Genomic DNA, 23205 nt, shown 5'->3' on the forward strand with positions numbered 1-23205 from the left:
TCGCTTGTTTATGTGATTGCCCACACTCTCTCTGTAGTTTGCTCTCTTTGCAAATGCTCTTCTCTATTGTTGAGAGAGGGACAGCAGTGCATGCGCAATGGATGCCAAGCAGAGAGAGAGAGCAGCGCAAACACAACGTGCAAAATTGTAAAGCATCTTTTAGGCGCAGCTGATAGCGTCATTTAATTGCATTATTTGATGACGTTAATAATGAATATCAATTGAATTTTGGCACATAATAGAGTCTGCGCATCTGCCGCTGTCGTCAGCTAAAAAAACGTCATTAAATGACATCAAATGGCTATTCTCAAGAATTTAAAATGCGCTCTCAGCATTTCATTGGCAATGCTTTCGCTCTCTCGCTGGCTCTCTTTCAACCATTCTTACGCTCTTCGGCTGCTGCTGTGGCCCAGCTGTCTGGCTGGAGTCTAATTATTATGTACATTGGCAGAGCAGTTGCAAAAGTTACGTGAATACGTAAAGGACAAATTCGTAGCGAAGCGCCTCTTGCTAGTGTGTGAGTGCGGCGTGCCGTGAGTGTGTGTGAGAGTGTGTCTGTGCAAAAAAGAAAAACAACAGCCAAAAAATGTGCAGAAGCGTGCAAAAAATTATAAATTTAAGAAAAACCCAAATCATCTAACATAATAATTAAAGCTAAGCAAAATTCGTACGCAACACGCCAAAGAAACAACGTCAATAAATTGTGTAAGTTGAGACTTAAATCAAATGGCAAAAAGCCATTAAAAAAGTTTAGAAAAAACTTGACTTTTGTTGCTAACGCGTTTGTTAGGGTTAAAAGTGTCTTTAACCCGAAACCTCTAATGTTTGCAGCACAATGTTATTGATTAAGGCAGGACAAAAATAAAATATATATATATAGTTAAATTCTATTTTCAAATTGTCAACAAATTTTTTATGCGGTGATTTTTCGAGGTCATTACAATTATTCAACTATTTTAGGGAACTAACTAATTTTACCGGTTTATTTTTAAGTAATGTGACGTTCCCTGCTCTTTTTGTTGTTGTTGTGGTCGTCGTCTTGGGGTTAAAAGTCTCTTCATAACATTAAAGGTTAAACAGCAGAGTGTTATTGATTGAGACAAGGCAGGCAAACAGGAAGGCAAGGAGAACAGAAGAACAAAAATACAATAAAGTAACACACACACACACACACATGACGCAGACAGACATTGCGTGACTTGCCCCCAAAGTGGGAGGGGTTGGTTGTAAAGCTTAAAACAAACTCTAATAAAACCGAGAATGCAAGTGGCAAAATTTATTTTTGCTGATGTTGCAGAGCAGTTGCAACTCTTAAAGCGCAATTACGACAAAGGGATGGTCAAAAGTTAAAGCACAGCGGGGGGGTTGAAACCTTCAAAGGGGGCTGCTGTAATGGGCGCATGTGTATGTGTGTGTGTGTGTGTGTTAAGCTAAAAATATCAACGTCCTACTAGTGAACAGAAAAAGTGATGAAAAAATAAACGAAAACTAACAAGCCTAAAATAACAGAGACCTTTGTGTAACTGCTGCCTATCCTTCTATTAGAGTTTCTCCTTCTACTACATCTCCCCCATTTATTTCCTTTTCTCCTCCTCCTCCTTCTTCTCCACCACCTACGTGTTTTGAGTGGGGAAGTCAAGTGTATCAACGTGCAAAGTAGAGACAACAATGGGGACAGACAATCCTTGCCTTCGTCTTCGTCTTCGCCTTCGTTCTCATACCTCCGCCCCCCACAACCTCCTACAATATTTATGAAAACAATGCATGCAAGTCAAGAGTTGGCCTCCTATAGGCATATTGACATACTAAATGCACAGGATCAAGTGCCTTGACAATAGGCCACTACACCACTACAACTAAATATAAACATATTGTCCGCAAACATATATATATCTATATCTAAATTGAGCAAAAGCCCTAGAAGTGAGTGTTGTGAGTAGCGAGAGAGGTTTTGTTTTTTTTTTTTTTCCTTTCTGTCGTAGGCGTCGGTATGTTGTTATATGGGTACGGCTCTTTAAAAGCGCCGATGGGAAATGTAATGATAACACACGGAATATTTTTGAAACAATGCCAAAGGCGAGCATGTGGCACATTAAAAACTATGCAAGCGGAATTTAGAACATGTTGCTTAAATCTACTTTCGAAATTACGATTCCTGATTAGCGTTCACATAGCAACGAATTTAATGTTTTTTTAATCTGAAGTACGAAACGATGATGACTTGGGTTATTAAAGATATAGCTGCTCTCTCTTTTTAAAAGCCACATTACTAAAATTTATACCCGCATTTTTAATAAAAAATGTTTTTACCACAAGTTGTGTGCTATAAATACATTCTTTTATATTAGTACATTATTAATATGTTTATTAAATGACACATTTTTTACTTCACCATTTGCTGGTGTATGTTCAAAATACATTTTGGTTTTTATACCTGAATTTTCTAATTACAACTTTCCCAAAGTATGTTTCCATTTCTCAAATGAAACTCCTAAATAGATTACGGCATTATCACAGTGATAAATAACTAATTACCCATCAATAGCCCCTAAACACATATATGTCAGATATCTGCAATCTGGATTTCTATTTCAAAATTGCAGAGCTTTGCAGTTGGATTCTAAATATTGTTTACACGTCACAATTCCCGATAAGCCGCAGCCAAACAGTTCAATTTCATTCATATCAGCTCGGAACTGATAATGATAATGACGCACCATATAACATATGAAACAAATTTCTTGAAATTAATTGGAATTAAAAGATGATTATAAGGGTCACATTATTGCTTTGGTTTATTGCTTTAATTTCCATATTAAAACATTTCTAAGAAATGGTTTAACTCCATTGATATCGAATAATGAACAGGCCACAAGGGAATTGCTAGACTGAAACAAATAATTGGCTAATAATAAATAACAAAGTCATAGCCACAAACTACGATTGTATGCCGAGAAAAAATGGCTTGGTTTCGATTTGAACTGAGCTATTGAGATTATTATTATTATTGATTAACTTAATCTGAATTGAATTTATTATAAAAAAAAAAACATATTAAAAAGTGAATTTTTTTGTTATTCGTTTCTTTTTATTAGGTTTTGCATAACACATGTATTTATAGTAATTAACAATCGATCGTATTTTTCGAAACATATTTTAATGTTTTGTCCCTGGGGATGCATAAATTATTTTTTGTTTTGATAATTACGAAAGAAAATTTATCTTGAAAAAAAATAACAGAAATTATTTGTTAAAAATTTAAATTGAGTAATATTGACAATACACATTTCATTTTAAAATAGGTTTTCAATAATTTATCTAAAAATCGAAAATCTTTTTTTTTTGCATTTAAATTTGGAACCAAATTCTCCGTATTTTCTGATGCATTTACAAACGATGAATTAACTAAAAATTTATGAGCTTAGAAGAGTTTTTTTTTTTGGGAAAATAAACAACTGTTTGCGTTATAGTAGTGAGTAGTAAGGACATTGCAATTAGAGAAGCAATCATTATTTTTTCTCCCTTGAGAAATATCATTGGAAATTTCCCAAACCAAACATTTTCGACATGAATTTGGAGCGCTTTCTTTTTCCTTTTGTGTTTGTTTAGTGGCTGCAAGCAATATTCCTGCTATCTATCAGCTACAAACCAAAAGGATATCATCCTTCAGCACACGCACACACACAGAGAACTTCTATAACGAGTGTGTGTGAGTGTGTATGTCTTTGCATTGCTTTGTATGCACATGCCAGTAAAGTCCTACTTTTGCAACATGAATGAATGGCTATAACTACATTTTTTATGAGAGTCGAGTTGGCTGGAAGACTGCGACTTGGACTGGGAATGGGACTGTGAATGGGAATGGGACTGTGTTTGGCCTGTCAAAACCGTCAAAAAGTACGATAGTCGAGGCAACTGGAGTGTGCGCTGCCCTATTCCTATTCCCCATTACCCATTCCCTACTCTTCATTCCTGCCGCCCCTTTTCACTACTTAGACACGTAAAGTAGCGCGTGGTTCGTTAAGAGTCCTGCCACAAACAAACCTCCACCCGAAGCAAGAAGAAATGCAAACCAAACCCAAACCAAAAGCAAGCCGAGGGCTAGGCCCAGGCATTGCAAGCGCTGAGGGCTAGAACACACACACATAGATACACACACACACTAACACACATAGTAAAGCCCTCAAAAGAAAAATATGGAAAAATAGTGCCGTAAATGACATATGATAGATGGATGGATGGTTGGATGGCTGGACAAGTTGTTTGTGTAGCCTGGCTTTTTTTTTCCTGCCTCCACCACTTTGATTAGTTCAACGCTTTTTACCCCGTTCGTGAGTCTATAATGAAGGCAGTACTAAGCTGCAAGTATCCGGAACGTCATAGACCGCTGTAATTAGATGCCTGTGAGGCAGAGCTATGAAATGGCATAGCTCATAAAGCCACTCGCCTTTTATCTGTTCATACTTCTTTTTATTGCGCATACGCCCCATTGTTTTGTTTGGCACATTTCCTGCAGGCAACAACAGTAACAACTACTCCAAAAAACATCATCAACATTAACAGCGACAACAGAAAAGCGAAAAGCAATCAACGAACTGTTTTAATATGGAACTAACTTGTAAATAATTTCCGTGAAATGAAGTGTACAAAACTGATGAACTGATCTCGAATGGGGCTTTAAATAGAAAGAACAAGTGCTTTAATTACATTTCAGTTGCTCCGATTTCGTTTCATATTCGTTCTTCGATAACGAAAGTGTTTTCGTTTGTGGGGAAACACAATATTTCAAGGTCGATTCTATTATTATTTTGGAAACAAAATCATTGAAGAAAATGTTTTAAATTATTTCAAGAGCTTTTTCAGCTGCACAAAATAGAAGGTGTGATAAGAGCATAAAACAAAATATTTATTTAAACTGTCAACACCTAAGAAGAGTGTTGCTCTTCCACATCACTTTTGACTTTTATAATGTGTGTTGTGCTCTGCAAGTTTGAGATAAGCAAAGTATGCGTAAAATTTGTTTAATGTTATGTTCTTTAATGTTTTTTTTTAAAGAATGCTTTTTTTTATTTGATAATTTTTATACCCGGCATACGGGTAATGAAGGGTATTCAATTGCTGTGCTGAACAACCATGTCAATTATAATTATTTTGGATTATAGAATTATTTTTATTAAATTGTTATAATGCAGCAGTTGATATTTATTCCTTATTTCCATAAATTGAAATAAACCGCAATTTATGTAAAATGTTAATCAATAAATTTCTCATTTAGTCGCTAATAGCTTTAAAACCACTCCGTTATTTATCTGTTTTTTAATCCTATTAACTGCTCATCAGTATCAACCCTTCAAAAATGTAAAGTAATTGAATTATATATTCAGCATACGCAACGTATTACGTATACGTAATAATTTTGTGTATTTTTTCTGTGCCACCAAAGTTTCACACTTGCCTCATAGTGACGAACGGATACACCTGCTAAAAATTGCTATGACGAATTTGCGAATTTTATTTTACTAATGCATAAAATACTTCTGCCAACACGTGCAGCAAAGACACTCCTCAAAGTTTAAGGCGGTTCTTGAGGCCTCGTCATTGAGGCAGTTTAGAAAAAATACCACATGGAAATTGAAGCAGAGCTTATCAAAAATGGTTCGTAACGCCCCTCTCAAAAAATGTGTGATAATTTTTGAAGATAACATGACGCAATAAAGTCAATGAAGCGGCGCCAAGCCACATGAACCCACAACTACGTATATGTGTGTGTGTGTGTGGGTGCGTGTGTGTGTGTAAGTGTGTGTTTGGTTATAGAGCTAAACCTTTTCGGGTTCGAGCGCAGTTTTCCATGTGAGCGCGAACGTGAATGAACGTGATAGATTAGAAAAAAAAAACAAAAAATATATGTACATACATATATTTAAAAAGAGACCTCGAATCTCGCGTTCGAAACCAAATAAGTAATTTGGATGGCAACACTAAAAGATAATTAACATTTGTGTAATTGTTCATGCATTGTGTTTTAAATGTTAATAGTCGATATTATCTTCTTAAATGTAAACAAAATATATTTTATAAAATATTAAATAATTGTTTGTGTATTTTATTCAAAACAGCGCAATGTGTGAACTAAGTTGAGCCAGTGCACAGATCGCGAGATCCTAACATTATAGCGGAGGAGTATAAACCCTATATATAAATCCTAGAGAAAGTCTGAGAGTGTAGAGAATTCAGAATGCGACGCCCGAAAATATCGCTGAAAAAGTATTTCTATTTTACTTTGATATGCGCGCTATTATTGATCTTTGGCTTCAATCTCAAGTGAGTAACATCAATTAATAACCATTTTTTGTTCGACACTTGGACTTATCATGACATTCCCGCTCGCTGACAGAGAGTACGAGATATGGAAGACGAAAATAGCGCGACCTATTTTGACGCCTTCCCATCAGCAACAGCAACAGCAGCAACAACAGCAGCAGCAACAGCAACGCGATTTTGCCGGCGATACGAATGAATTAAAAAGCGGCGAACAGGAAGAAACCACGGCGGCAGCTTATGAATCAGCTCCGCCGGCTTCACCTGTTGCCCAAGCCGATGCCGAGCCACAGCTCGAAGTGGAGGAGGAATTGGTGCCGGGTGAGAAGCGCTCAGAGCCGGCGGCCACAGCCAAACCTTGGTTCTTCCGCAATGGTGAATACTATCCGAAGCCGGCGAAAACATTCAGCAATCGCAAGGCACGAAAGTTGCATGCCCCACGACTGTTTCCCCATCAGGATCCGCACAGTGATCGTGTTGTGAATCAGCTGATGTATGTGCCACACAACTACGAACAGATCAAGGCGAGTGGCAAACTGAAAACCATTCTGCTCTACAATGGCCTCGGGCCGTGGAATGTGAAAAAGGGACGTGAGGTCTTTTTGCGCTCCAAGTGTCCGGTGGACACCTGCGAGCTGACTGCCAATCGGGATCTGGCCAGTGTGGCGGACATGATACTCTACAAGGATAATTACATACCCACGGGCATTCGTCGTCCTAGTAATCACAAGCAGGTCAGCATGATGTACTACCTGGAGTGTCCATATCACACACAAAACGTCAAAGTGCCCGACGCCATCAACTGGACGGCAACGTACAGGTAAGTAGTTGATAAAACTTACTTTGAGTGCAGTTAATCAATTATTTAATGAATGCTTTCTAGACGTGACAGCACGATTATGGCTCCGTACGAGAAATGGCAGTACTATGACACAAAGGTGCAGCAACTGGAGCAGGATCATAACTATGCCCTCAACAAGACGAAGAAGGTCGCCTGGTTTGTCTCCAATTGCGGAGCACGCAATGGACGATTGCAGTATGCACACGAACTGCAAAAGCACATTGAGGTAATCACTGAGGGGAATTTGAATAATTTACTTTTGTTTGCTCTTAAATGAACTGAAATGAAAAGGAAGTAAATAATGTCGGATTGTTATTTCTGGCACATTAGTGAGCCTCAATTAGTCTTATCTTCAAAAAACAATGAATATTTAGTGTTTGTTTTATCAGCTAATATTTAAAGAAAATACTTCATTGAATATTGCTAAAATATTCTAATATATGTATATAGACGGTTTCGAGGCACAGAAAAAAACATTAGTGAGTTTTAATTGCTTTTATCTTCATTTGTAAGGCACAAATGAAAATATGTACTCCAAAATACTTAATTTTTTATCTTCTTCAAAATGTTCGTAGATTATACATAGTTTGAAGTCTCAGAACGAAAAGTTAGAGTCGCTTAATTGCTTTCGACGTCATTTACAAGAGCCAATCATTGAGTGATATTTAAAGAAAATATTTACTTCAAAACACTTTATTTTGTATGAGCTTTTATTTTAACAAAATTTCGTAGGTTATTGCAGCTCAAATATTATATAAAAAGAGTTCTGAGACCTAGAAGGAAACATTAGTATGTCTTAATTGGTTTGATTTTAATTTGAAAATGTCCGACTTTTAAAGAATAGTTCGGAGTAGTTCATTTTTTATCAGTATTATTATGTAAGGGATTATTGTTCGATTTTTTACAGTTAAGAAATTTTTATTAATTTTTAATCAACTATTTTTTCGAGTTAAAAAATTGTTGTATTTTCTTTTTATTTAACTTTAAGTACCTAACTTCAGATATTTGCAATGTGGTATTTAATTTTGTGTACAGATTATAATTGTGAACTTCTTTGTCATATAAGAAATAATAGATTATGGGATCCTCAAATATGTTCTCTAAAATGTATTTAAACTCTGGTCTCGCTTTCCTCTCCCTCTGTTAGGTGGATATTTATGGCGCTTGTGGCAACTACAAATGTCCCAGAAGCACAGCGGACAGATGCTTCGATATACTGGACAACGACTACAAGTTCTATCTGGCATTTGAGAATTCCAACTGCAAGGATTACATAACCGAAAAGTTCTTTGTGAACGCCCTCAATCGCAAAGTGCTGCCCATTGTGATGGGTGCTCGTCCAGAGGATTACGAGGTGAGTGCACCACGACGATCCTACATCCACATCGATGAGTTTGCCTCGCCCAAAGAGTTGGCCGAGTATCTGCACATACTCGACAAGGACGACGAACTGTACAACTCCTACTTCAAATGGAAGGGCACCGGTGAGTTCATAAACACATATTACTGGTGTCGAGTCTGCTCGACGCTGCACAACGAGGAGCAGCTCCGCAAGCCGTCCTGGTATCACGATGTCAACGATTGGTGGCGTGGCATCGGTGTCTGCACAGCGGGATCGTGGCGCAATTTGAGGGCGCGTAAGGATGTGATTAGCGACGATTGAGATGGGGTTGCTCCACACGTTCAGATATTGGACGGCGCTGGTGTCATAACATAATCAAAAAACCAAAAAGAACGTAAGAAAAACCAAAACCAAAAAAATCAATACGACTATGTGTGGCTCTAGTATATTGTTGTTGTTTTTTGTAGGTAATGTTTGTACTATTTATGTGTAATGTGTAAAGAGAATTCGCTTCGTTTTATCGAAGTTAACGTCAATGTTTTCTAGCTAGAACTAAGTGCAAGCAGTCGCTTCTAATAAGTATTTCAAAATCGGGGCAAATCAATAATCAAACGAGCATGGCGCACAACACCTCGGTCAGAAAGAAATCGGGGATAATAATGTCTATGCAAAGTTCCTTTTCAGGAAAGTTCGCATCACAAACGAGAGAGAGAGAGAGAGAGAGAGAGGAAGGGAGGGAGAAAAGCGCATAGAAACTAGCCTATAGACTAAAGATCCCAAGAAGATCATTGTAACATATACAATACCAAATATATAAGAGAACCTAGCCTAGTTATACAAATACAAATTATATATTTAGTTGTTTAAAAACGCAAGTCCAATTTAGCGCATAGGCAACACACAGAAACATACATTAACACTCATTCATACGAAAACAGGATACACACAGACACACAGAAGTAAATGTCAATGTTCAGTAGCATTATGGAATAGCTTATATAGTAGAGCTATATACTTATATATATACATACCTATATACCGTATAATTATAAATCGTTTTGTAAGCATTTTTGTAAGCAAACCAAGCGAAAAGTGGAGCAAACACAGTTCTTCGTCTGCTTCGGTTTTTTGTCCTTATGTTGCAGATCTGCATCAGCTTTGCTTTTAGTTGAATCAATATTAATTACGAGTACTATATACATACTATATGTACTAACTGTAGCTGCAAGAATCGCACAAAACTGCATCGCGCAATACTCAGACAAGTCTGAGCCTTATTCTGATCGAATAACAACAAACAAAACAACATTCCTATTTTTATACACTTACAAAGGGTATTTTAATTTGATAACCATACAAAAAATAAGAGAGAGATAATGAGAGTTGAAACAGCTGAACCAAAACAAAATGCCCATTTTGACTTTTCAACACCTACATAATTACAATGCTAGCGCATTATTCGCAATATTATTGTATTTAATATGTGTGTGTATTCTTAATCCTATAAATATGAGTTTTGAGTTTATGTTCGCAATAAGTAATGTGGATAATTGTTAATTTTAGTTGTGAACTTCAATTGAACTGTGTGTTTTTTACAATTCTAGCAATATTTATTAACGAATAACGTTTAATTTGTAAGCATTTAATAATATCATATGTGTATGTATGTATTTTGATTGTGAACTTGATTAATTTTTAATTTTTACTGTGATACAAAAATAAACAATGCAACAAATACAACAAATCGACATGAATTCTGTTTAAATTAAAATACTGGCAAGTGTTTCAACATTCAATGGCATATTCCAGTGGCTTAAAAAGCTTCGTATACGTGACATTTTAAAATTAAGTACAAAAAAAAATGAACACGAAAAAAATGCAGTTGGGAAATTCAATGACACTTCAACAGATTGTTCAAATATATGAGCAGGTGTTTCATTGTTCTTCTATTCTATTTGTAAGCCTCCAAACAATCTTAGGTTAGCATAGCACCGTTTGTTTAAGCATGACACAGTTTGAGCTGCTGCAGCAAATCTTTTAAGTTGTTCAATTTCATTTGCTTCTGGTCAACATCACCGACGGCAGCTGCCACAATTTTGGCCGTAATTTTACGCTGCAATGCAATGGCCTCCACTTTCTTCGACAGCTGCAGATGAAGACAAAATGAATATTAGAACATTGCAAAAATAATAATTCAAGCGAAGAACTTTACCTCGTAAGCACGCTTAATAATGCCCTGCGGCATACCAGCCAATTTGGCGGCATTAAAGCCATACGATTTGGGACAGGCACCAGCTGTATATTTGTAGAGGAATGTAACTGTTTCTTGTGTGGGATCTGTGTTGTCTTCGTTCTCCACCATGCAAGCCATGTGACCCAATGTAATGCGCTTGTCCATGTGAAAGAAATCAATCAGATTATGATAATGTGTCGAGAACAACGTGCGACACTTGAGATTGGCCAAAAAGTTGACCACCGATGCAGCAATAGCTGTGCCATCGTAGGTGGCTGTACCACGACCCAATTCATCCAGCAGTACCAGCGAGTGGGTTGTGGCATGCTTGAGTATAAGCGACGTCTCGTTGAGCTCCACCAGAAACGTGCTGTGCCCCGCGAGAATATCGTCCTGTGCGCCAAGACGCGTAAATATGCGATCGACCACCGAAAAGCGACAGCTGACAGCGGGAATGTGAGCGCCCTGCAAAGCATAGTAATAAGATAAGAAGTTAGAAAGATAAGATTGGTGGATTATTGAGTATCCTTCAATTTGCACTTTATCAAACAATTTCTTAAATATCTACTATCTTAAGGAACTGTCACTACTTAAATAAAGTTAATTTTAAATAAGCATATAATTAAAAACTTGCCAAACAAGTATCATAAATCTAGTCCTTTAAACTTTGCTTGCTACTAAAAGATTTTCGATTTAAAGAAGCTTAGATAAATTCCAATTCAACCTTTGGTGCCCCTAGGTCTCAGATTATCCGACATGTAAGTGACAAACTTTGCTACAAATTTATAAGTATTATTTATGATTGGAGTTGTCTAATTTGATCTTTTTATACTTTCATCTGTGACTAGGTGAAACTAGTTTTCTATCCATTAGATGACATTAAAATTACGACTAAATGAATTGCTTAAAATACTTACAATCTGCGCCATGATAACCAGCAAGCCAACCTGGCGCATCAGCGTGCTTTTGCCACCCATATTGGGGCCAGTAAGGAGCGACAACGGCGCCTCGGTCTCCGTGCCTAGCTGCATGCCATTGGGTATATAAGTGGAGGCATTCACACAAGGATGATAGCCCTCTTCTAGCTCGATGAAGGGCTGCGACTGTGCCGAGTCCAGCTCCGGCACACAGATGACCAGCTGCTGACGTGCGTATTCCGCCAAAGCGCCCAGCACATCCAACGTGGACACGCAGTCGATACACTGCTTCCATTGCTCATAATGATTCGAGAACTTTTCAAACAGACGACGCGCCAAATCCTTGAGCACTGCATTACGTGCCTCCTCAGCCTGTTGCATGTCCTTGAGCAACGCTTTGGTCTCATTTGTGGTATAGCGACGTGCTGGTTTCTTGCCCTTCACCTGCCCCTCCAGCGCATAGGATTTGTTGGCTTTGTGGGCATGCGATTCAGGCACCTCCAGCTGATAGCGTTTCTTGTCGGAGCCAAAGTAGACGACACGGCAGCCAAAGTGACGCTCCTGCTCGGTCAAGTAGGTCTTCAAACGTCCCTCGATTTCAGCAATGCGATCCTGCACCTCATCGTAGTCTGCATCGATGCCGGATTGTGGTGCAACGACGCCGGTTTTGTCAGCCGCTTCATGATCAAAGGCATGCTCAAAGAACTCCAGCTGCTTGCTAAGATCCGGAAAGCCGCCGCCGTTCGCTTGAAATTGAGTTAACCGCTTAAGGAGCACAGTTTCCGAGTCCTTAAACATTGCAGGCAATTGCATCAATGTCTCGAAACCCTTGAGAATGCTCATGAAGCTGCGTAGCTTCTGTTTGTTGTACAACTTTTCCTCAAAGAGAATGGCTCGCGAATCGGGATGATCTGCTTGCTTAATCTGGTTGTTGCCAAACAAATGAATCTGTGCCAAGTGACGCTCAAAGTCAGGCATTGGAGCCAACAAAGCGCGCAATTGCTGCAGCTCTTCTGGGCGATTCAATAGCTCTCCAATTGCCTGCTGTCTTTCTTTGATGACCTCCAAATCGCAGCTCGGAGCGCAGAGCCAATGATGGAGCAAGCGTTTGCCAAACTTCGTGCAACAATGATCCAGCGTGGACATCAGCGAATGCTCCTCGCCAATGATGCGCAGATTGGACAACGTGGTGGCATCCAGCACCATGTGCGAGCGACGCAACTTTGAGGCCACTGCTGCTGGCTTGTTCCCCTCCTGCTCATCTGGTGGCACATAGAGCTGATAGCGCGCCATTGGGAGTACTTTCGGCTCCAGCTTGCATTTGGCTATGTAGTGAATGCATTGCCCGAGAGCCTTTAGAGCAAGCTTGTAGGGATCAGCTGGCGTAAGTCCCAAATGATCCGTGTCGGATTGCATGCTGCGCAACACCAAGGGCCAATTGTCCTCGTTGCCACTGCCCGCATAGTAGCGTTCAGCGAGCAGCTTCAAGGTCTTCTCAGCGCTGCAAAGTTGTGCTCCAGAGCTGGGCAGTTGCTCCTTGAGAATGCCGCCGAGCACGGTGCGCAGGATTTGCTGAGTGCGCGAGCTTAGAGCGGACTTCTCATGGAGTAGCTAGAAACAAAATATAAAAAATATTCCCTTATTGTATTGAACTAATTTTTAAACTAAGTCCAGTTAAAAAAAAACATGAGATGTGAAGATGTGAAGCATATTTAGTAAATAATTATTTATAATAATATTTTAGTAAAACATTGAAAACTTAAAGTTGAGTTCTTTAATTTTTTTTCCAATGGAGGTATTCCCAATTTACAGTCTTCCAAATATTAAAATTCTATATACATATATATATTTTTTTTTTTGTTTTTTATACCTATACGAGTATTTGCAATTTTTTGCTCTATAACTACTTAAAGTGCAATAAAAATGTCGTATACTGGGTGTTGTTAGTTCATATTGCTATAGTTAGAAGCTATTCTGTTTTTCCTTCTAAAATATATGCAAACGTTGAAAATTACTTGGGAGGGACTAGATTATAGGATTAGATTGAGGAATTATTCAATATTTAAACTATTAAAAGGGATTTCAACTCACCAGCACTGGCATGTGATGGGAGAGCAGCGTCAGCAGTCGGGAGCAGCTCTTGTCATCGTCAAATTCACCCACATGAAAGTCGCCAATTGAAGTGTCAATGAAGCAGACGCCGTACTTGCTGTTGCTGCCCTCGTCCTGTTCTACCAAAGCGAGCATATAGTTGGGCTGATGATTGGGTCCGATGGCGCACTGGGAGCCAAAGACTTTGGTGCCACGATCCGTAATCTGGCAGATTTCACGTGCCACAACCTTGTCGAATTTGGTGGGTTTAATGCGCTTGCAACGCTCTGTCATCATATCAGGCGTCTCTGTTTGCTCCACACGAGCAACTTTATAGCCACGATCAATCAATATAGAAGACATCTTGTCGAAGGAGATCTCTGGGAAGCCGGAGTGCGCGAATTCACCACGCATATAGGTGAAGCCTAGCTCATTGACGCCCACATCGGCATCGCCATGATACAACTCATAGAACTTTCCCACTTTGAAGAAGAGCACGCAATCAAAGTTATCTGACTTGAGAACCCACCATTGACGCACTCCCGGTGACAATGAATTGAGAAACTTCTCGGGCACATGCAGTGTGCTCTTGTCATAATCGGGATGATCTGGTCGCCTGCCTGCCTTGTCCTTGATCTTTTCCGGCTGCAGAAACTCCAGCTTCTGATGTGGCCATACAACGGGCTCATCAAAGTTCGATGTTGTGGTCACAATGTCATCGTACGCCGCATCCTTTTTGGCATTGCTCTGCAGATGCTTCAGCTTCTCCATCAACGTGCCACCTGTGGCCAACACAGGCTCCTGCTCCAGCTTAACCTTCTTCGTGGCCGGCTCATTGTTGTTGTTATTGTTAATGGAGTTCTTTGTGGGCTTCTTGCGAGGCTTTTTGGGAGTGGGTTCTTTTTCAGAGGCGCTGTCATCATCATCTTTCTCTTCGTCGCCACTGTCACTCTCTTCGCTAATGGTGGCATCCTTTTCATCTGGCTGATAATCGGAGCCATCTTCAGAGAAGTCCTCCTCCTCCGACTTGGACTCGTATTCCTCTTCGCTCTCAGATTCTGGCACCACAATACGTTTCTTTTTGCGCTTACCATTCTGCTCCTCAATGTCACTGTCTTCCTCTGCAGGCTCAGCGATGGGCAACTTACGCTTGGCAGCTGGCTTCGATTTCGACTCCGGCTCCTTTTTAATAAGCACATCCTTGTCATTTTGTAGATTCTCCTTTTGAGCTTCTTTATCAATACTTGGTGTGAGTTTCTTTTTGTCAACCGCTGGTGATTTGGCAAAGTAATTAAACAAGGTATTTTTAGGCGTACCGCCAGCACTTGTGTTTAATTTCTTCGACATAACTGTTGAGCGCGCTATCGAGTTTACAAATTGCGAATACCGGAAGACCGAGACGCCAAAAATCTGCGCCAAAATCAGGCGGGATTATATGATATATGGCAACGCTTAACTTTAGTGATGAGAAATGTTGCTTGTTATTGGGGCCGGTAAATCAGCTGTGAACTGTGACAAAACCATTGTTACTACAATTGAATTGGTACAGTTTTATATTTAAAGAAACAACAAAAAATATTATTATTTGAATTTTAAAATATGAAATAAATATTTCGAAATATTTTGTTATAATATTCGCAAATACAAACTGTCCAATAATATTGCCACAAAAACTTAAACTTATGTGGCAACTACGACAAAAGCCGGTTAGGGTGGCCACTTCTGACTATGTGGCAGCTCTAAATCGGAAACAGCTGTAGCAAAAGCAGCAAACGTTTTGTTTACAACGACAACGAGGATCGAAATTTTAGAAAAAGTCTGTAAACAAGTTTAAATTAAGTGGTAAACATGTCGCTGGCTGATGAATTACTTGCTGATCTCGAGGAGGACAACGACAATGATGCCGACGATGCCGAAATGGCCGATGCCGACGAGGCGGAGCAGGCCACACTCACCCAAGAGCTCGCCGAGAAACTGCTGAAGCCGACACCAAACCTCATGGAAGTGGATGTGACGGTTCAATCGGTACGAGAGCTGTGCAAACTTCGGGACTCAGATCGCTTGCAGAATACACTTAAGCAAATCGAGCACTATGCGAGCCGTCAACGCACCGCTGCCGAAATGTTGGGCAGCGTGGAATCCGATCCGGAATATTGTCTGATTGTGGATGCAAATGCCATTGCTGTGGATGTGGACAACGAGATATCCATCATACACAAGTTTACCAAAGAAAAGTATCAGAAACGTTTTCCCGAACTCGATTCGCTAATTGTCGGCGAGATTGAGTATTTGTTGGCTGTCAAGGAGCTGGGCAATGATTTGGATCAGGTGAAGAACAACGAGAAGCTGCAGGCAATCTTGACGCAGGCTACCATCATGATAGTCTCGGTGACTGCATCCACCACACAGGGGTGAGTAAGCTGAAGTATTTTCATCAATACAACGTTATTTATATTGTAACATTTTGCACTCTTTAGCACAATGTTGACGCCCGCCGAGAAGGCAAAGATCGATGAGGCTTGCGAAATGGCCATCGAGCTGAATAACTTCAAGTCGAAGATCTACGAGTATGTGGAGAGTCGCATGACCTTCATAGCACCCAACTTATCTATGATTGTGGGCGCATCCACAGCTGCCAAGCTGCTGGGTATTGCTGGCGGCCTCACAAAGCTCTCAAAGATGCCTGCCTGCAATGTGCAGGTGCTGGGCTCCCAGAAGAAGACGCTCTCGGGCTTCTCACAGACTCAAATGTTGCCGCACACCGGCTATGTCTACTACTCACAGATTGTGCAGGACACGGCACCCGATTTGCGTCGCAAGGCAGCTCGCTTGGTGGCAGCCAAATCTGTGTTGGCTGCCCGCGTTGATGCGTGCCATGAGAGCGTGCATGGCGAGATTGGACTCAAGTTCAAGGAGGACATTGAGAAGAAGCTAGACAAGCTGCAAGAACCGCCACCGGTGAAGTTCATTAAGCCGCTGCCCAAGCCCATTGAGGGCAGCAAGAAGAAACGCGGTGGAAAGCGTGTGCGAAAGATGAAGGAGCGCTATGCATTGACCGAGTTCCGCAAGCAGGCAAACCGCATGAACTTTGGCGATGTAAGTAGCAATGAGATCTCTTATGTACTGGTTAATAACGTTTACCATTTACAGATCGAAGAAGATGCCTACCAGGGAGATTTGGGTTACTCTCGAGGCACAATTGGCAAAACGGGCACTGGACGCATTCGTCTGCCGCAGCTGGATGAGAAGACTAAGGTGCGCATCAGCAAAACACTGCAGAAGAATCTACAGAAGCAACAAGTCTACGGCGGCAACACAACAGTCAAACGTCAAATCTCTGGTACAGCTTCCAGCGTGGCTTTTACTCCACTCCAGGGTCTGGAAATTGTCAATCCCCAAGCAGCGGAACGTTCGCATACCGAAGCCAAGTATTTCTCAAATACCTCTGGCTTTTTATCGGTGGGCAAACGAACCACTTAAGACTACTGCGAATTACGAATTCCGTTTTTCTTATAAATATAAGCACTTTATTTAGAGATTTGTCGGGGCATTGAGAAAAATTCGATGCGCTTGTGGAATGAGTTTATGGGCTAATAAAGCTGCAGAGATTCCTGAAATTATCCAATTTATTGTGCTAACTGAGTTTGCCCACCTCCAACTTGCGCTGCAAAGCCTCCCACGAATTGTTTAGAAGCACAGCCAGAATTCCGGCAACGGTGAAGACGCCGCCAATGATGGAACAGCAATTGGTGGCAAAGTGGCCAAAGGAACTGTAAGAAATTTTATTTAATTAAAATTGATTTATGTTAGTCAACTTTACAGTTACTCACCTGTGTCTCTCGGCATATTTGACCATCAGTGGGGACAGCTCGTAGCTGAAGAAGATGCCTGGCATGCCACGCTCCCGATCCATTAAATCCTTTCGATGTCGCGTTACGGAGAACTGATTGGTATAGATGGGTTCGCCATCGCTGTGGCGTTCATAGAGCGTGGGCACAATTTTTAAGTAGTAGTTAAACATCTCGCTCTTAGACTCTGAAATGATTTAAATACAGATATGATTTGAAATTTTGTTAAATTGCAAGCAATTTATCATACTCCAACTACTTTTTAATATTTCATAAATTTGAACGCAATTGCAACATAATTGTCTATTTTTCCTTTTAATAGCAATTTAAACTAAAATTCAAAATGCATTTGTAACGGTCACGCACCAGGAATCGCAAAGTGTCATTTGACTATAATACGTAATCTGAATGACAGCGCCATCTGGCGCAAATACGTGTGTACTACGACAACAGAGCTGCTTTGACACACATGCCAGATATTTGACAGCAAAGTACAAAAAAAAAAAAAAACAGGCTGACAGCTAAAATTGTTTTCTGGAGTCGGCAACGATTAACAAAATCTAAAAAAAATTGTAGTTTTTAGGCATCAAATTTAACAAATTTAGGCAACGCACGTCAAAAGCAACTGAAGAATAAACTATTGCCTAATCGTTCATCCTACAAAAGCAGACAGACGGAACATCAACAAAAATGCCACTGCCAAGCGGTTCCTTCTCCCAACAGGGCGGCCCTACATGCTTTGATAAGATGAAGACCGGCTTCACCATTGGCTTCTGTGTGGGTATGGCCAGCGGAGCGCTCTTCGGCGGCTTCTCGGCACTCAGGTGAGTCTCTCATTCACTTTGCCACATCATGACGCAAGCGTCACGGGCAGATTATGTAATTGTGCCGGGCTAAATTGAAACTCTCGTTTTTAGATACGGTCTGCGAGGTCGTGAACTGATTAATAATGTGGGCAAAGTGATGATACAAGGCGGCGGCACTTTTGGCACCTTCATGGCCATTGGCACAGGAATACGCTGCTGAAAGTTCTGCAGTCTTGTTCGGAACTCGATGGCATTTCTTCTGGTCTAATATTGAGAGATACCCAGATGATTCCTCCAGACTTCTACTCCCCCAAAAAAACAAAAATGAAACTTAAAAAATAAGTTGTCGAGTTATATCGTTACAAAAATGCTGTTAGAAATTATGCTATAAGTTATTGCAATAGACGAGTTGTTAAGCCAAAAACCAAAATCGAATAAGACCTTTGTACTCACCCTCAACATCAACGCGCAGTCCATCCAATGGATGCGTCTTGGCAAACTCAATCTTCTCGCCAAAGGACAGATGATTAATGGTGTGCGACAGCTTTACATTGGTGAATTGGAAGTCGTGTATGTGGAATTGACGAATGGAGAAACTTTTGCCGGGTGCAAAGTGGAAACTGCCGGCCATCTAAAATAAACAGATTTGTTGAATGAAATGTGATAGAAATTGAGGGCGGTAACTAACCCGGTTCACTTCCAAGTGTCCCTGGATGCGACAGCCTTCCTTGAACGCGTCCTCGTCGGTGCGTTTGTATTTGCCTTTGCACTGTTCGATCTTGTCCATCTGCATGTTCCACTTTCTCACGCGATACGCATCCAAGACATCCTCACAAGTGTTGCAGCAACTAAGAGTAAAAGGTTAAGCATAGTTTTGACAACGTGCAGCTTAGTAAAGACTCACTGTGTGGCATTGTGCTCGGCACCATAGCAGCTGCCGCAAGTGGTGTTTTTATTGGGTGGCGATACCGCTACAATTTCCTTGATTGGTGTCTCCTTTAGCGGCTCTCCTTTAAGGTCCAATCGGTGCTTGAACACATCGTGATCGACACGGAGGTGAGTGTCCCCTGAAGAGTCCATAGCATCGAGGGATATATAATTACAGGCCAGATTATGCAGCGTTACGTCCAGATTAATGCGCAGCTTGTGTCCGCGTGTGGTGTCCACATAAAGTTCCTCGTTGAGCGTGGGTGTCATATAGTTGAGGCATTCCAGCAGTATCAGCACCGTTATGATGCTCGTGCTAATGATAGTAACTGTGCCATAAAGTTGGTTTATTTGTTTATTAGTACGCCGCACAACAAAAACACAAGAAAAGAAACAACAAAAACTTACCGGCGGCTCCGCCCACTGTGCGTACGCTAAAATCGTCGAGTGTGCGTGGATAGGCGTCTAGGCGACGCAGTACATCACCGAATTTCATTTTCAATTTACAATTACAACACACAGAAATTAATAAAAACGAATTTACATGATTTTTAGCAAGTGCAAGCGGAATAAGCAAAGTGACGTGGTGGACTATCAGCTGCAGGCCTACAACGAAAAACAATGAGCAACGTTGCCACTAAGTCTATAATTGCAATTGCCACATGAGCGAAAAAAGGTTTGTATGTGCAAGGAGCTGCCACATTGTGGAAAATGGCTTTGCTTGCCAGAGCGCGCAATTTGAAATATTTCTGTATTATTGTTATTATTTTTATTGTAATAACGAATACAATTCCTTATCGCAATGATATGAGCCAGAGGTATTAGGAAACATTTTTATATTTTTATACGTACACGGTACGTAATATATACAGGATATACAGGATCAATATTTACAGGAAACCTTTTTTCAAAGTTTACATTAGTATTGCTTGATAATGTGGTCAGGTGAACTTCTAAATTATTATACAGAATTAGTTTACATCGTCAAAATGTTGCTAGCGCTATTATTAGAAACAACTACGTTACGTTATTATATGGCAACTTATGGAATACAAAAAGGAGATTTACCTTCAGCTTTATAGCTATAGCAAAAAGTTGTATGTTATGTTTTAGTCTTTGTACCGTGATCAACTTTTGAAGAAACGCAATATTAGGTAAATCATCACATACACAATTGATATCAATGTTAAGCACTTGCCATGCACTTTGCTAATGGCCAGTGAAGCGTCCTTTCCCTTTTCCCACACTACGCAGCTTGCGGCTCAAAGCGCCCGCCGCCATCTTGTTGTTTAATTAAGAAAGCGACCTATGAAACCACCTACATACGCCACGTTGGCCCGTGGGACTGGGACATATTGTTTAATAGTGTTGTCATGTCTTGAGGCTGTGGTTACGCATACATTAGGCCCCAAAAAGCCTGCTACATGCCACGCCTACTCAGGCGGGTGGCATGGTCCACAAGAGCGCGTCTAATTTTATAATACATGTTAAACAGATGAAAGGTTAATTGAATGGAACCACAAGCTTCGACAGGCCACGCAGCGTTTAGCTTTTAAGGGTTGTTATTATTGCTGTTGTTGTTGTTGTTCTTATTGCCGCAGCCCCAAAAAGCAGTTACAACAAACAATAAGAAGGAGGAGGGCGAGTAATCGGGCAGCCAGGGGATTTTGGTTAAAGTTAAAAGTTTGTGCTTAAATATAAATCACCAATGGCTTGGCTTGGTTTGGTTTGGCTTCGCTTTGGCCATGGCTGACTGAAGGCAAACCCCACATGAGCGCGGGTCGATCCTAAGATACGGTTACGCATACCGCGAATTTGTGTAATTAGCAATTAAGCTTAAGTCCGCAAAGGCAGCTCTCTATATATATTCCCTTGACCCTTCTTCTACTCCATCATCTCTTCTCTTGTCTGCGTTTTCATCCCATTCCATCGCTTTGCAATTGGCGAGCCTGAAACTTGAAAGCTTTTTGAATTTACTTTGTTGAGTAATCCAAAATCAGGCACGGCACCAGATGACAAAGATTAGCTACGTGCAATTTTTCTTCTTTCTTGGCTCGGGACAACAAAAACAACAACAACAACTAAAAGATAGGGTATTCAAATTGTAAGCAGCTGGATCTTTTAGGTAAATTGTAAGATAAGCAAGGTTAAAGGTAATAAGAACGCTGTTGTCGGTGGAAGATCAAATGGTTATGTAAAATGTTACGGTTGTTGCTTAATGTCGCCTAATTAAAATTAATAAATGAAGACGTGCGGGGTCAACATAAAAATCTTCAATTCTGCGAATACACCTACTTAAAAAAATAAAAGTATAAAAATCCTAAGAAATATTTTATATGAATGAAAGACAAATTTATTCTCTCGCACAAGAAGTTTTATTGAATTCAAGAAAATATTTAATTTCTAAGAATATTTATAATTTATATTTCTCATCCTCTTCAAAATTATTGTTATAAAATCTTTAAAATTCAAAAGATGCAAGTCTTTTCTTTATCATGGCAAATACTTTACTCAAATTCTTGAAGAAAATTAAAAATTTTTCAGACTCTTTCCACGTTTAAGTTGCTCTCCCACTTTATACATATGTATTTGTATATCGAAATGTTTATTTTCCTATCAAATAGCTTTTATTGAATTAAAGACAAAAGTGTAAAAATTGTAAATAAAATGTACATATTCAAGAAAATAAGATAACTTTATTCTTTCTTTTTAACTTTTTATTAAATTCAAAAGATTAAATCTTGCATAAAGTTCATTTGCATTGCACTCCAACAAAATATTTATTCTGTTGCAAAAAATCTTTTGTTGAATTAAGGAAAGTCTTGTATCTTTAATTAAATTTGAGGATAACATTTGTCATCGCATAAAGAAAATAAATATTATTAGCTATAATCCACAAAAGAAGAAAATCGTTGTAAGCGTTTGTTGGTAAATATTCTTTATTAAATTCCGAAGATTAAATCTTGAATAGAATTTAAAATTGGTTCATCTCTTTCCACATTGCATTGCACTCCCACTTTATGCTTAAGTATCGATGTAATTTTTAATTCAATGAGCAATTTGCTGAATTTTTTAGCATTTTGTCTCTCTCCCTTTCGCCCTTGATGCTTATAATCCCTATGATATTGTGTATATATATATAGACTGCATTGTGTTCAGTTGACGTAGGGTATTTGAACTTTGTCATGTCACCATCTAAGTCGCTTCTAACTGGCTGCTTATCTAGCGTGCTATCGTCAGCCGTACTAATTTGCATTTCTAACCATTTCGTTCTAACCAATTCGCGTCGTTTCTCATTTGAAGCAATGAACCCAAGAACAACGAGAGTCATTGTGCTCTGTACGGACAATAAAAGCCAAGAGACCCAGACAAAGGCTGAAGTAGGGGAAGGTGAAAGTAGAAAGAGTCATAGAGAAATGCAGAGAGCAACGGAGAGAAAGAGAGAGAGAGGGAGAGAGAGAGAGAGAATGTGTGTAAGAAACTTGGCAACTGTAAAGCAGAAAAGAACTTGGCGTAAAGCAGCTTAAGCAATCAGGACCGCCTAATGGATATTGACACTTTAATGCTCATGCCCCCACCAACTTCTCCTCCAGGATCCAAAACTCCTCCATTCTCCAGTCTCTGGAGCACTCCGTGCAGATGTCGTCCTGAGATTTGCTTCGGTTTTTCCTTCGCTCTATCATTCATTCGCTTTGGCTCCTGTTTTTTTTTCTTTTTTGTGTTTTATGCGGCATTTTATTCCTTAAACAAAAATTGCAGTGCCGAAATTAATTATAGAGCCGCTTCGCCATATTTAATTAAACGTGGACATTTTAAACTTACTGCTTTCTACTGTCTCCTCCCCCTGCTTCATTTCTCAACCCTATTCCTGGGGAATGGTAG

General features: G+C 39.9%; 5 protein-coding genes across 8 annotated transcripts; 3 read left to right on the forward strand and 2 right to left on the reverse strand.

Moving 5' to 3' along the window:
- The first annotated feature begins 474 nt into the window (after positions 1-474).
- LOC117569941 (glycoprotein 3-alpha-L-fucosyltransferase A) lies at positions 475-9833 on the forward strand. Of its 4 annotated transcripts, XR_007954766.1 has the most exons (6): positions 5846-6000; positions 6117-6321; positions 6395-7138; positions 7202-7385; positions 8307-9162; positions 9214-9833. XR_007954766.1 is itself a non-coding variant. In XM_034251300.2 (5 exons), the coding sequence occupies exons 2-5, from the start codon at positions 6236-6238 to the stop codon at positions 8820-8822; spliced, it is 1530 nt and encodes a 509-aa protein (XP_034107191.1). In that variant the 5' UTR covers positions 475-705; positions 6117-6235; the 3' UTR covers positions 8823-9833. The 4 variants fall into 4 exon arrangements, 3 of the variants coding, with proteins under 3 accessions (XP_034107191.1, XP_034107190.1, XP_034107192.1); XM_034251300.2 differs by lacking the exon at positions 5846-6000 and adding an exon at positions 475-705 and having other exon boundaries at positions 8307-9833; XM_034251299.2 differs by having other exon boundaries at positions 8307-9833.
- Positions 9834-10218: 385 nt separating this feature from the next.
- Positions 10219-15200, reverse strand: LOC117569939 (probable DNA mismatch repair protein Msh6). Its single transcript, XM_034251297.2, has 4 exons — positions 13743-15200; positions 11652-13262; positions 10714-11199; positions 10219-10647 (listed from the first exon to the last, which is right to left on the reverse strand). The coding sequence occupies exons 1-4, from the start codon at positions 15087-15089 to the stop codon at positions 10501-10503; spliced, it is 3591 nt and encodes a 1196-aa protein (XP_034107188.1). The 5' UTR covers positions 15090-15200; the 3' UTR covers positions 10219-10500.
- A 291-nt stretch (positions 15201-15491) lies between these two features.
- Positions 15492-17362, forward strand: LOC117568700 (U4/U6 small nuclear ribonucleoprotein Prp31). Its single transcript, XM_034249514.2, has 3 exons — positions 15492-16153; positions 16220-16838; positions 16893-17362. The coding sequence occupies exons 1-3, from the start codon at positions 15591-15593 to the stop codon at positions 17220-17222; spliced, it is 1512 nt and encodes a 503-aa protein (XP_034105405.1). The 5' UTR covers positions 15492-15590; the 3' UTR covers positions 17223-17362.
- On the reverse strand, positions 17247-19931 carry LOC117568702 (endoplasmic reticulum-Golgi intermediate compartment protein 3). The gene is made up of 6 exons (XM_034249515.2): positions 19732-19931; positions 19301-19652; positions 19085-19244; positions 18850-19027; positions 17573-17777; positions 17247-17512 (listed from the first exon to the last, which is right to left on the reverse strand). Exons 1-6 carry the CDS (start codon positions 19817-19819, stop codon positions 17377-17379), a joined length of 1119 nt encoding a protein of 372 aa, XP_034105406.1. The 5' UTR covers positions 19820-19931; the 3' UTR covers positions 17247-17376.
- LOC117568703 (reactive oxygen species modulator 1) lies at positions 18091-18826 on the forward strand. Its single transcript, XM_034249516.2, has 2 exons — positions 18091-18414; positions 18508-18826. Exons 1-2 carry the CDS (start codon positions 18281-18283, stop codon positions 18614-18616), a joined length of 243 nt encoding a protein of 80 aa, XP_034105407.1. The 5' UTR covers positions 18091-18280; the 3' UTR covers positions 18617-18826.
- Positions 19932-23205: the final 3274 nt, after the last annotated feature.

This window comes from Drosophila albomicans, chromosome 3, assembly GCF_009650485.2.
Source record: "Drosophila albomicans strain 15112-1751.03 chromosome 3, ASM965048v2, whole genome shotgun sequence".
In the NCBI taxonomy this organism is placed as follows: Eukaryota; Metazoa; Arthropoda; class Insecta; order Diptera; family Drosophilidae; genus Drosophila; species Drosophila albomicans.